Raw genomic sequence first — 13,227 nt, forward strand, 5'->3', positions numbered from 1 at the left:
CAAAATTATATAGGAAAAGCTATAAAAGACGAAGAAAAATTATAAATACATTAGATTTACTAGATAACTCTTAATATAATTATAAATTAACTGAGTTTTCTATAGGTGTGGCAGCAGAATTATGCCCGCTAGCCCCCAAAGACTCATGCTCCTCTCAAATGCATAATATAATTCACCTCTTAAGGTTCTAATAGCCTCAACCCATTATAGCCTGGTAGTTTAAAATCTCATCATCTAAATCTGTTATTTCATCATATAGGAGTCTCATCTATATCTCTCACTGATTCAAAGATCCCCACACCTCACCTATCTCTTTTTATCTTTTTAGCTCAAGGTCTAAAATCTAAACCCAGTACAGGTGCTGATCAAGTACATGCGTGTCATCTAGGAAGTACAGCTGTGGGGCACAGCTCCCCTTCTGTGGATCTGTGAAAGGAAGAGGAGTTATCTGCTCCCACTCTCCCAACACAGAATGATGGGGCAGACAGGGTAGCAATCACAGATATTCCAGTCCAAATGGGGAAAATGAAAGGTAAAAAGAAGTCACTAGCCCAAAGAAGCTCTGAAATTTACCCAGGGAAATGAGTTGCCTGATTAGGTTTCAAAGCTTGGGAACAATTTTCTGTGGCACTCATTTCTACCTTGTCTAGAAAAGGTAGCATAAATTTGCAACTGAGTAGTTTTACCGTCCTGCTTCTTGCCAGTAGAATTTTGGAGATGCAACAAGTCTCTCTTCATTTTGTACTCTCTGTTCCTCTCAGTCCATCCTGACAGTGTTTTTATTAAAATAATTTTCTCAATAGCCTTAAGGGCCTTCTGTTAATTTTATGAGGTTTCATTCCATTAGACAAAAGCAACATCTGGGGCGCCTGGGTGGCTTAGTNCTCTGTGCTGACTGCCAGCTCAGAGCCTGGAGCCTGTTTCAGAGTCTGCAACTCCCTCTCTCTGACCCTCCCCTGCTCACGCTGTCTGTCTCTCTCTCTCTCCTAGAAATAAAAAACATTAAAAAAAAAAAAAAAGCAACATCCAATGATCTTTCTGATACAATCATGCCCTCCCGCTGAAATGTCTAACAGGTGACACCTTTATAATTCCTAGACACCCTCTATTTGAGAAAATCTGTGAAACACATACTAATCTTTCAAAATCTCTTGAAAGGGCTCTTCCTGTGTCTGAACACTATGATTTTTTGACTGGAGATTTAGCAAAAGTTTATAAACACAGACTTTTTTCCATGCCACACTTTTGGGAACTATTTCTGACTTTTAGCATCTTCTGCCATTTGGAAGACTAAGACTTCAAAATCATAAAGTTCTGGTTCTTTTTGTTTAACTATTCTCCCTCAATTTATCCCTCTGGTCTAGCTTACTATAAACAGTAAGAAAACAGGCAGTATCAGGGTGCCCGGGTGGCTCAGTCTGTTAAGCATCGAACTTCAGCTCAGGTCATGATCTCACGGTTCATGAGTTCAAACCCCATGCCTGCTTTGGATTCTGGGTCTCCCTCTCTCTCTTGCCCCTCCCCTGCTCACACGCTGTCTCTCTCTCTCTCTCTCTCCCTGAAAAATCAATAAACATTAAAAAAAGAAAAAAGAAAGCAGCCAACATCTTCAAATCAGGCAGCTCAGAAATCTCCTTAGCGCACGCTCTCTCTCTCTCTATCGATGTTTTCCACACACAAGTTCTGCTTTCCAGACAACTACGAGACACAGTTTTGCAAAGTTCCTTTGTCATTATAACTCAAGCCATCCTGTTAGCCTCCAATAACATGTCTTTCACCTTCTTTGTAGGCCCTTTGGGCAGCATATTTCTAAAAAAGTGACCATCGTGACCATATTTCTAAAAAAAGTCTGTTCAACAGAATTGAAAGTTTCTCTACCACTGTCCTTAAAATTCCTCCAGATTCTGCATGCTGCCCAGCTCCAAAGCTGCTCCCACATTTTTGTTCATGGTTATTTTTGAAAGAGAAAGAGAGTGTGCAAAGGCACATGTGCGGGAGAAGAAGAAAGAGAGGGAGAGAGAGAATCCCAAGCAGCCTCCACACTGTCAGCACAGAGCCCAGCACAGGGCTTGATCTCACAAACCATGAGATCATGACTTGAACCACAATGAAGAGTCAGACTGAGCCACTCCGGCATCCCTGACACTCCCACATTTTAGATTAGCTGCTACAACACCATCTTGCTACTGGTTCAAAAATGTGTTTGTTTCCTAATGATGCATAACAAATTTCTACACACTTTGTAACTTAACACAAATTTATTACTTCTCTGCTTTTATGGGTCAGGAATCTTCCTGAAATTAGGAGTCAGCCAGCCAGTTATAGGACATCTGAAGACTTGACCAGGGAAAGATTTTTCTCCCAGTCTCCTTCAGGTCACTGGTAAAATTCCCATCTTTGTGGCCCTAAGACTGCGATCTCCATTTGCTTGCTGCCTTCATGCCTACTGGTCACTCACAGGTTCTTGCCATGTGGCCCTCTCCTCAGTCTGCTCCTTCAAAGCCAGCAGGGAAACATTATTCTGATGTTTCACCATTTTAAAAATTAGGTTAGGCCAACCCTGAATCTCTCTTTGATTAATTCGAAGTTAACTAATTGTGACTTAATTATAGTTTTTTATTTTGTCCACACTCAAAAGAAAACTATGCTGGGCACATAGAACAGGGAATAGAAATCTTGGGGGCTATCTTCGAATTCTGCCTACACTAACAATGAAGAATAAATCAGGAGGAAAAATTGACATCCAAACCCATTCCTCAAAGAAATCACATTAAAATCTACCACTATTCTAGGGGTGCTTGGGTGGCTCCGTCAGTTAAGTGTCCAACTCTTGGCACTGGCTCAGGTAATAATCTCATGGTTAAGTTTGAGCCCCATGTTGGGGCACTGACAATGCTGACTGCCTGCTTGGAATTCTCTCTCTCTCTCTCTCTCTCTCTCTCTCTCCCCCCTCACTGTCTGCCCCCTCCCTCACTCTGCCTCCCTCCCCTCTCTTTCAAAATAAACAAACCTAAAAAATTTTTAAAGATCTATCACTATTCTAATAAAATCATTAAGAACAACTGGTACATAACTTAAACATTCAGTATATTATATCTTTAAACTTCAAGGACAGGAAATTACAACATTACAATACATGATCCAAGATTTTCAATATAAAATTTGTGTTATCTCTTCATCTTAGGGAAGACAAAACAAAACCAAAAAAAAAAATATCATGATACATACATATAAAAGTTTCTCTATATTTTGGAAACTTTTTAATGCCCCTTCCCAAAATAAATATGAAGGTGTATGTTGATCCTTACTCAATTCCTTTATTTTCAAGTCTACTTACTGAAGATTAAAAATGCAACTGGTCAGTAACAGTAAATGCGTTCATGCCGTAACAACATTACCATGAAGTTGTCGACAACAGAGTCCATATACATTAATTTAATGATGTAGAAACAGTTCTTAACATGGAATTCTTTTCCTACTAGTATTTGTCTCTAACTATATCCACTGTGATTTCAGGGCTATTTCTATCATTTTTTTCTCTTTTCTACTCTCTCACCAAACTGCTTCCAGTCTTACATGATTTTCACTACTGATACATTCCTTTCCTGCTGCTAGTGCTTCCCCTTCACAGAAGCAATCGTAAGCTATACAACATCTAAAGAAACCTTTAAGAGTTCACTATAAATTCTCCACTTTATAAACATTATCGTGGTGGTGAGAAGGACTGCCTCGCATTGAAGACCACTGAATAACAAGAAAAAAAGGCAGAATATATAAGAGTACAGACACTGGTGTGCAGGTAGGTATGCGTGTGAACTTATGCTCACTGGAATCCAGGTTCTCTGCATATGCTATCCCTTTACCCTGAAACACACTCCTGTCGCAGGTGAATTAGCTGATACCTACTCGTCCTATAGGTATCAGCATAAAGGTCATTTCTGCTGAGAAGACTTCCCCAGCTATTCTCCTAGGAGAGTTACAGTTTTTATTATAGAGTCTGCTAAGATACTTTTAACAAAATAGAAGAACAAATTAAAATACTCTCCAATTTAGGGTATTTTACCCATAAATGTAAGTAAAGCTCACATGCTATAGGAAAAACTATTAATGTAATTTATTATAAATTTATTATATGTTTCATTCAGTACATAGTAGTAAGCACTCAATAAAATTCCACATAATGGGCACCTGGGGGGCTCAGATGGTTAAGCATCCAACTTGGTTTCAACTCGGGTCATGATCTCACACTTTGTGAGTTCAAGCCCCACATGAGGCTCTGCACTGACAGTGTAGAGCCTGCCTGGGATTCTCTCTCTCTCCCTCTCTCTGCCCCTCCAGCACTCTCTCTCTCAAAATAAATAAACTTAAAAAAATAAAATTCCACACTTATTTATAATTAAGATTCTTTCAAAATTAGATATGGAGAATTTTCAACATCTAAAGGTTATACGTATAAATTCACAAGCAAATGTTAAAATTATAGTAAAATAGTAATAACTTAATGGGAATACAATGAAGAGGAGTCATTACTGCCACTTAAGGAACAAAGAATGTTACTTTTGCAGGTGATTTTTATAAAATCTAACATAATTAATAGGTTATAGAAGTTATAAAACACAAATTCATTTTAAAAAGCTGACAGCCCAGCCATAAAAAAGGATGAAACACTGCTATTTGCAACTAGGTGAAAAATATTATGTTAAGTGAAATACGTCAGTCAGAGAAAGACAAATAGCATCTGATTTACTCATCTGTGGAATTTAAGAAACAAAAGCAAAACAAATGAGCAAAGGGAAAAGAAAAGGGGGGGGGCATACAGGAAACAGATTCTTAACTACAAAAAACAAACTGATGGTTAGCAGTGGGGAGGTGGGTAAAATTAAGTGCTGGGGATTAAGGAGGGCACTTGTGATGAGCACTGAATGATGTATGGAAGTGTTGAATCGCTACATTTGTTTTAATATAAAATAAATGCAATATCAATTAAAGTTCCACTAACAAAAGCTTATCAAAATGTATGTGGCCAAGACTGCTTTTCTATACTTCTATTTCCATCTGTCAAGGAAGACACTTGTGGCAGAGTAGAAATCCATCTACAAACTGAAAGTCATCTTTAAAACATCTGCTTAAAAGTAGAAACAAGTTACCAAGGTGAACCTGCAAAGTTTCCAAGGGGGAAAAAAAGGAGCAGAGAAGTTATCTCAAAATTTGGAGGCAATTCACCTTCTACTTATTTGTCAAATTAGTTATATACTAAGCAGAAGGCTATTGCTAAGTTGAGTGGAATGGTCAGCAATTTCTAAATGGTCAGGAGAACGGGAATGAGAAGAAAAAAATCAATTTCTCTGAAGAAGTAGATTAAGATACATCCTAGGAACAGCACAACAACAAGATGGAAAAAATCTTTTTAAATGCAGTTAAGCCATGCTTTAGCTACTTTTTGGGAGGAATTGCTTGTTATAGCACCTAATTAATATTCTAATACAGAATTTCATATGGAGAAGTTGACACTTCCTCAGCAAAGTCAAAATACCGGTGACTGATTTGACAATTGACTGGACAAAGGATATTTAAAAAATCAAAGAGGACTGCAACTACCTCCATTGTGACCTTAGTCTGTACTTCCTAACTGACTAAGTTTTTCTTTATAGATTAGTTAACACAGGCAACAGATCCCACAGGCAAAGCATCCCCTGATGGGAACCGAAACTACCCCTCAATCAATAAGGACTGCCCTGAGCCAGCAAGACCCATATGACTGACCACAAGACAATGATCCACCTGACCTTTACTGCCCACCTGGCTAATACCCACCAACCTTCGCCTCACTTTTTTTTGAAGTTTATTTCTTCATTTTCAGAGAGAGAGTACAAGCGTGTGTGTACAAGTCCATGCACAAGCAGGGGAGGGGCAGAGAAAAAGGGAGAGAGAATCCTGAGGCTCCTGCTCCCAACTCAGAGCCTAACATGACCTGGGCTGAAATGAAGGGTCGTATGTTCAACTACCTGAGTTATCCAGGCGCCCCAGTACTTTGGAGACAGTCTTTGAGATATTAGTCTGCTGTCTTCCCAGTGTTGGCCTCACTGAAATGAACTGCTTTCCTGTTTCACCACCACTGTTTCTCTGCCTTTGGATTTTGTCAGCAGCAAGTGGCTGAACCTGGTCTATTTGGGCCCTGCCGAGCCAAGTGCTCTTGTACCCCTGCACCCCAGCTACAAAAACATAACATGATGACTTTGACAGTGCCAGAGCAAAATATTTGGCAAAACTGCTACTGGTGATACCTAGGAAGGCAGACAATGTACTCTGGAAAAAACCTGACTTCATCCAGACAGCTTTGGAATATTTATAATGTTGCTCTGTACTCGCTCCTTCATTCTGCTGTCTGTAAAACCCTATGGGAGAAAGGAAACTACTGAGGAGACTCAGGCTCTAAAGAGGAGCCTCAGCGAGAGAGAAGACTACACTCCTAGCCTTTCTCTGGCAATTTTTGTTAAAATCAAACATGGGAACTAGCCCGTGGCAAAAACAGTAACAATAAAAATTAGGTTAACAGATGGTGCTTGTCCCCCTGGCCCAAACCTATGATTAAAGCAGCCTTAACTAAATCAGGATGAAGGTAGAATAGATAGAATATAAAGCTTAGTAAATAAAACAGGAGTTTTCTAGAGTAAATCAATGAATGCATGCTTTGGTTATGGTTGCTTATACCTAGAAGTACCTAGATGTCAACTAAATGTTCAAGGAATGAAGGACTACCAAAGAAACCATTACCTGTCATGCAAAAAAATGTTATTCGACTGCTGAGTAACCAACACAGGAGAAAGCTGTGACAACAGTGGGGTTCCCCCAAAAAAGACAGCAGCCACTTCAGAAGTGTCTACAGAGAGTAATGGCAAAGAAAAAAAAATCTTTCAGAAGGGAAAGCCAGAGCTACCTGAGAAAATGACAGCAATGTTCTTCCACAAGAGTAAAATGGAAGAGTCCAGCACATGCTCTCCCAGGAAGTGGACTCCCCTGTAAGAGCTGCAAGTTTTCACAGTTCCATTTGAAGGACAGGACAGTTAAGTGACTACCAAGTGTTCCCATTCTTTCTTTTTCTGAATCACAACTATCGTGTCCTTAACCATCATTATGTAGTATTTGTGTGTGTGGTGATGGAGGTGTGCTGAAAAGCAATAGCTTATCTGTCTGTTAATAGACTGTCAAAAAAGAGAAGTCACGGCAGACTTAACAAAGAAAACTATCACCTAAAGATCCTGGACTTTGAGCTTGTATCCCTTAAGGAAGAGATGCAGATGTTCTCTGGATGAGAAAAAACAACTACAAAGGACGAAACCTCTGAGTGACCAATAGGGCAGGACCTCTGTCACCTTGTACCTCCTCTTCTGTCCTATAGTAATAGATGTTTTATGTGAGCACAAGGTAGCTCAGGAAAAAAGACCACATAGTCCACCCTTTTTGAAGAGCAGTGTGGTCATACAGCTAAGTTTAAGTTGTTAATAAAAGGAAAAACCACCAGACAAAGATCAAGTCACGAATGCTAGACTCAATCACTAAACCAGGGCTTAATACCTATCCGAAGTGCAGTTTCAACCTCCTCCCAAAAGGTAGTCTTAATTGTAATTTTTTTGGTCTGCACAATGAGGTAATCTGTCATATGGACCTTACTCCATCCCCAAAAGGAAGATAAGTTAATGAACCCAACAAGCCTCACTCTTTTAAAGAAATATGACCTTGTCTGAAACAATCCTTTCTTTTGCTAATAACTTCCTTGCTTCATTCTCCTTATTAAAAAAAACTTTCCATTTTATATAACTCCCAGAAGCTTCTTTCTATTTGCTAGATGGGATGCAGACAAATTCATGAAATGCTTAATAAAGCCAATTAGATATTCACATTTACTTGGTTGGATTTTGTCTTTTAACAAAGACAAACAGATATAATTAGAAAAAATATATGTAAAATTTCTAAATTATAATACAAAAGAGAATCAGTCTGTCCTCCATTTTTTATTTCCTCTCTTGTTAGTGGTGAGCCATCAGCCTTGCAAACTAAGAAACTCTCCTGTGTCCTGTCTAATAGGTATGTATTTACTTATAACAAAATTACAGCTTATATTTCTATGTTGATAGTATTTAGAACATTTATGCTTCTACTACTCCTTGTGGAAGCCTACACAACTTGTGTTTTATACGACTACTAGGAATAAGAGTTAACTTGAAAAAGATGTCTTTGAAGAAACAGACTTTTCTCAGTTATGAAGAGTAGAAGGCCAAGAGGCTACCACAGAGTAAAACATAAAATGTGATGTATATGGAAGCAAATGGCTGAAGGTTCAAATAAGTTACATAGAAAAAAGAAGAAACCTCTATCTGAGCAGAAGTGTACAGATGGGAGAAAACAATTAAAAATAAGAAAATGGAAACAACATAGGAAACAGCTGGTAGAAAGCCTCAAAGAGCTAAGAGCAGTGTGGGACTGGCATGGTCAGAAAGCCATAGTGAGGTCTCCAAGAAGTGTCCAGATGAAAACAACTTCTTTGTGAGACTATTCCCACAAACACATGCAACAGAGTAACTGGGGGAATGAAACAGAGCTTCAAAGCTTGTGTGATTAATAATCTCGACTAGGCTCTTCAAGAAGAAAGGAAGGTATTTTACAGAAAAAGGTTGAAAAGTATATTGGTAGTTTTGTAAAGGGGCATATAGCTAACTCTGAAATAGTTTACAACTATGCAGATAAGGAAAGAGTAAACTCACCGTAGTGATTCTGCCTTTTCTCTTGATTGGAAGAAATGGGCATGCTCTCACTTGAAGATCTTTAATGGCAGCAGTCATCGTACTGTTCTCACGGTCACCTTTCCAACAAATCTCACACTGTGTCGTAATGACTAAGGCAGGAGCATCACTTCGTGTCATATCAGCCACAAACACAATTTCAGGATTTTTAATAATAATATTAATTTCCCACTTCTCTTTTTCCTGTACAGGTACTAAATAGAAACAAAAATGAGTTCACATTTTAAAATATTTCTAAATCTTTGTTTTACAGATTATTTATGAAAATTTGTTACTTGTGAGAAAATGTTTTTTGTTTTCATTCCAAGGGAAAAAATAAAAGAATCTTAGGTTTCAAAGGGATCTACTGTAATTCCTTTAGTATAAAAGTTGAAGATGCTGTAGTATTAAGAAAATTTTACAACGTGGGGAAAAAGCCGTTTGATGGCAGAGCTGGGAACTAACCCCATTTCTGACTCTGCACTACTGCTGCACCACAATGAACTACATATGGAAAGGATATGGAGAGCTGTAATAATAACAAAGATAAATGACCATGTTAAGTAAAAATATTATCTTTAATTATGAAAAGAACTAGTTCTTTATTCCTTCTGCTTCTTTTTGTCAAAAAAATTCTTTTAAACTGCTGCCTGTAGGGAAGCATATTTGCTTATTCTAATACAGGTCCCTTAATTATTGAACCCAATATATATTTCCATGTAGAAAAACACACAAACTGCACATCCTAATGGAAAACATTTAAGTTTTTCACTTACCTTTGAAAAATAAAGATTTTACTTTATTAATTCACTTAACCTCAACATCTAGAAAGATAATCAAGGTAAGTGTTATTGTAGCATTTCAATAATACATATACTAAATATTTTAGACAATGACTAACCTTCTTCCTTAGTAGTCCATGTCTGAACACTGGTTTCTACAGCCGAGCCTGTGGTGTAGGCCTCAAGAAAGACATTTGCAACTGTCAGCAGAAATTCCACACTGGCACAAATATACATTTCTTGAAGGACTAAGTCAGTCACCAAACCATCTCTGACTTTCCTATACTTTACATCCATCATGTCCTTTTTGTCAAACCCAACCGTCAGTCCTATCATTCTGAAAAATACAGTAACAATTCCTGTGAGTATCTTAAAAAGAACCAAACACACCAATAAAAGTCAAAAGGCCTCTTATTCATTTTACTAACAGCAAACAAGCATTCTGAAGTCATTTCTCCTGGGAAGATCACACAGTACTCCAAATAATAGACTTAGAAACTGGAGCACAGTTGTTTCATAACAATTTAAGCAACTGGCAGAACTTAGACTCTGAGCATATTTATCTTCTAAATTTTTCATGTTTTCCCATTAGAACTTACAAAGATTAATAATAATTTAGGTAAAAGAGATTAATTTAAAAAACCAATTTAACTATACTGATTATTTCTTCTTAATCAATCCATCAACCATCCAGTAAGAACAGCACATAACTGAATGAGGACATTTTAAATGCTGACTGAGAACCATGACTCCACTAAATTGAAACTCTGAAGATCTTAGGATGTATCCAGAAAACAAACATGCAACTTTGTGCTTAAGTTTAGTCAAATAAATCAAACACTTCTCAAATAAACACTAAGCACACTATTACCTAGGAGTTGCCTTCTTGACATGAGGTCTTTTATCATCTAAAATACAGTTTTTTAATGAGAAGGAAGAAAATATGGAGTCATCTGTATACATCTTTGCAGTACTTATAATATTCTCCAACTTAAATTCAGCAAGTTTCAGAGCAGGATCACGAACATCTTTAAAGGAAGTCTGTGGAAGAGGAAATCAATACACATTTTACACAAAAACAAAGTCTAACACGTATTTTAAGATATGAACTACCACACTCTCTACTTCCATAGAATTTGCAATGAAAGGCCAAAAAAAACCATTTAATTAATTTTTTAATTTTTTATTTTTACAAATAGTTTATTGTTAAGTTGGTTTCCATATAACACCCAGTGCTCATCCCCACAAGTGCCCTCCTCCATGCCCATTTAATTTAAAAACTTATTTTTTACATTACTACCTATAGGAAAGATAACATCTCTTAAAAGGGCAATAGTTAAATTAATTTTATTATTATAGTGGAACAATCAATAACATTTTTCAGAAGAAAGGATAATGAAATATTAACAACTGTTACCTTATTTTTTTAAATATTTTTTAAATGTTTATTTTTGAGACAGACAGAGTATGAGTGGGAGAGGGCAAAGCAAGAGAGGGAGACACAGAATCCCAAGCAGACTCTGAATTTACGAACTGTGAGATCATGACCTGACCCGAAGTCAGACACTCAACCAACCGAGCCACCCAGGCGCCCCAATAACTGTTACTTTACTAAGCATTACCTGTATCATTTTCAGTAAGTGAAAAAATATTTTTTGTTCCCTAACTTACCTGCTCAGGACTTGGACTATACAGTATCATGGTGAGATAATCAGTTTTGAAACTCATATTTAGCGTTGTCTTAACTTGAGAGGCCTGTGAATGTACTTCTACCACAGCAGCTGTCACTACAGTTGTTCCTTGGAAAAATGAAAAGTTATTGGACAAAACAGTGAAGGAAAGTAGAAGTCATTAAAACAGGCTTAAAACAGGCTTAAGAGAATTATCCATTAAATAGGTATAGTATAATGTTATTCAAGAAAATAAGAAAAAGATTAGAAAATTCAGATGTTGAACTCAGTAACTCCTGGCTTAGGATTCGTTCTGTGCAGTAACTTGGAAATATTAAACACTTACTGCTCCTGTTTCCATTTCTGTAAAATAGAATAACAGAACATACACACGGTTTGTTTTGGGGATTAAGTAAAAGAATATGTGTAAAATTCATACTAGAATGTCTGACACCTAGTTTAGGATTCAAACTTAGTTCAAAAAAACTAAAAGCAAACAAGGTCATCTTAAATGATGTTTAAAAAAACTGTTCTACTAGAAAGAAATAATCAAAATTTATTCTTTTCTGCATTTTACACATTGAGCCAAGGCATTTATGTACGTATGGTATATATTAAATGCGCTTTTACTAAAAACAAACAATCGCTGATTCTCATTCTACCCAACTACAAAGACAAGTACCACCACACCATGTAATTTATTTTTAATTAAGGTAAAATTTACATCAGTGAAATACATAGATCTTAGAACAATTTAATGAGATTTTATATATCCGTGCCACAAACACTTCAATTAAGAAACAGAATATTTACACTATTCCAGAAAGCTCTCTTGTAACCCTTTCCAGCTAATCCTCAACTTCCCTACCATTCTAATTTTTAACACCAAAGGTTAGTTTTGTTTGTTCTTAAATTCTGCACAAAGTCATATTTAGAGTAAAACCTCTTTCATGTTTAGCTTCCTTCAGTAAATGTGTTTCTGATTGTCATCCATATTGTTGCAAGGGTCAGTAGTTCATTTTCTTACGCAGTCTACGAAAATGCATTCTACGAAAATATACAGTTTATCCACTCTAGGGACAAGTAGGGGTTGAACATATGCGTTGAACACATAGCATAAGAAGGGATGAACATGTGGGTTGTTTCCAGATTTAAGCTATTATGAATCAATGTGCTACAAATTCTTCTCAGTCATTTTGTATATATATGTACTTACTTTGGCCTGGGGTATGGTAAATACTTGGACCCAAATTGTTACAGGACAGATATGTCAGCTGCCAAACTCTGTTTAAGTAGTTCTAATATTTCACATTCCTAACATATTCCCAACTCATCCACATTCCCAAATCACACTGAGTCTCCACTGTTTCATATTTTCATCAACATCTGGAGTTGTCAGTCTTAAAATTTGACTCCTCTGGTGAAGTTTTCCTGATAAATAACTGTATTAGTACATTGTCACCTGCCTTACTGTACATTTAACATATCCTAAGTATCCAATTCTGTCGGTAATTCTTTTGGTTTTAAGTACTTAATTTCAAGGAGTTACCAGGTATCATGAATATGTATCTCAGACTGAGGCCTCACTTTTCACAATTTGATACAATCTTTTGATAAGCCTAACTTAAAAATGTTTATGAAGTCTCCTTTATAAAGTTTTTATGATTAGTGTTCTATCTGCTTAAGAAATCTTTGGCTATCCCCTGATCGTGGAGATATGTCATGTTTCTTTTAGAAACTTAAAAGTTTTAGCTTCCAAATACAGGTCTTTCATCCACCTCAAATTAATTTCTGTGTATGATATAAAGGGACAAGGTTCAATTTTTCCTACATTTATCTAGTTTTAACAGCATCATTTGTTAAAAAGTTTATCCTTTCACTATTGACTAGTCTTTAATGAAAATCAATTGACTTTACTTGTGTGTTTCCTGGACTCTTGAGTTTTACAATTCTGATTATGCTATGTCAATAGCCATACTAACTTGATTACTGTAG

General features: G+C 36.8%; 1 protein-coding gene across 4 annotated transcripts in view; it reads right to left on the reverse strand.

Moving 5' to 3' along the window:
- VPS13A (vacuolar protein sorting 13 homolog A) overlaps positions 1-13,227 on the reverse strand; it is a 228,674-nt gene that overhangs the window by 84,662 nt on the left and 130,785 nt on the right. For all 4 annotated transcript variants that reach the window (XR_013334008.1, XM_077759359.1, XM_077759360.1 and 1 more), the window contains exons 36-39: positions 11,234-11,361; positions 10,434-10,603; positions 9,682-9,899; positions 8,763-8,995 (exon numbers count right to left, since the gene is read on the reverse strand). Coding sequence is in view for 3 of the 4 variants with exons in the window: in XM_077759359.1 (XP_077615485.1) it covers positions 8,763-8,995; positions 9,682-9,899; positions 10,434-10,603; positions 11,234-11,361 (749 nt within the window). In the remaining variant the exon portion in view is untranslated. The remainder of the gene's footprint in view (positions 1-8,762; positions 8,996-9,681; positions 9,900-10,433; positions 10,604-11,233; positions 11,362-13,227) is intronic.

This window comes from Crocuta crocuta, unplaced genomic scaffold (assembly GCF_008692635.1).
Source record: "Crocuta crocuta isolate KB4526 unplaced genomic scaffold, BGI_CrCroc_1.0 scaffold41, whole genome shotgun sequence".
NCBI lineage: Eukaryota > Metazoa > Chordata > Mammalia > Carnivora > Hyaenidae > Crocuta > Crocuta crocuta.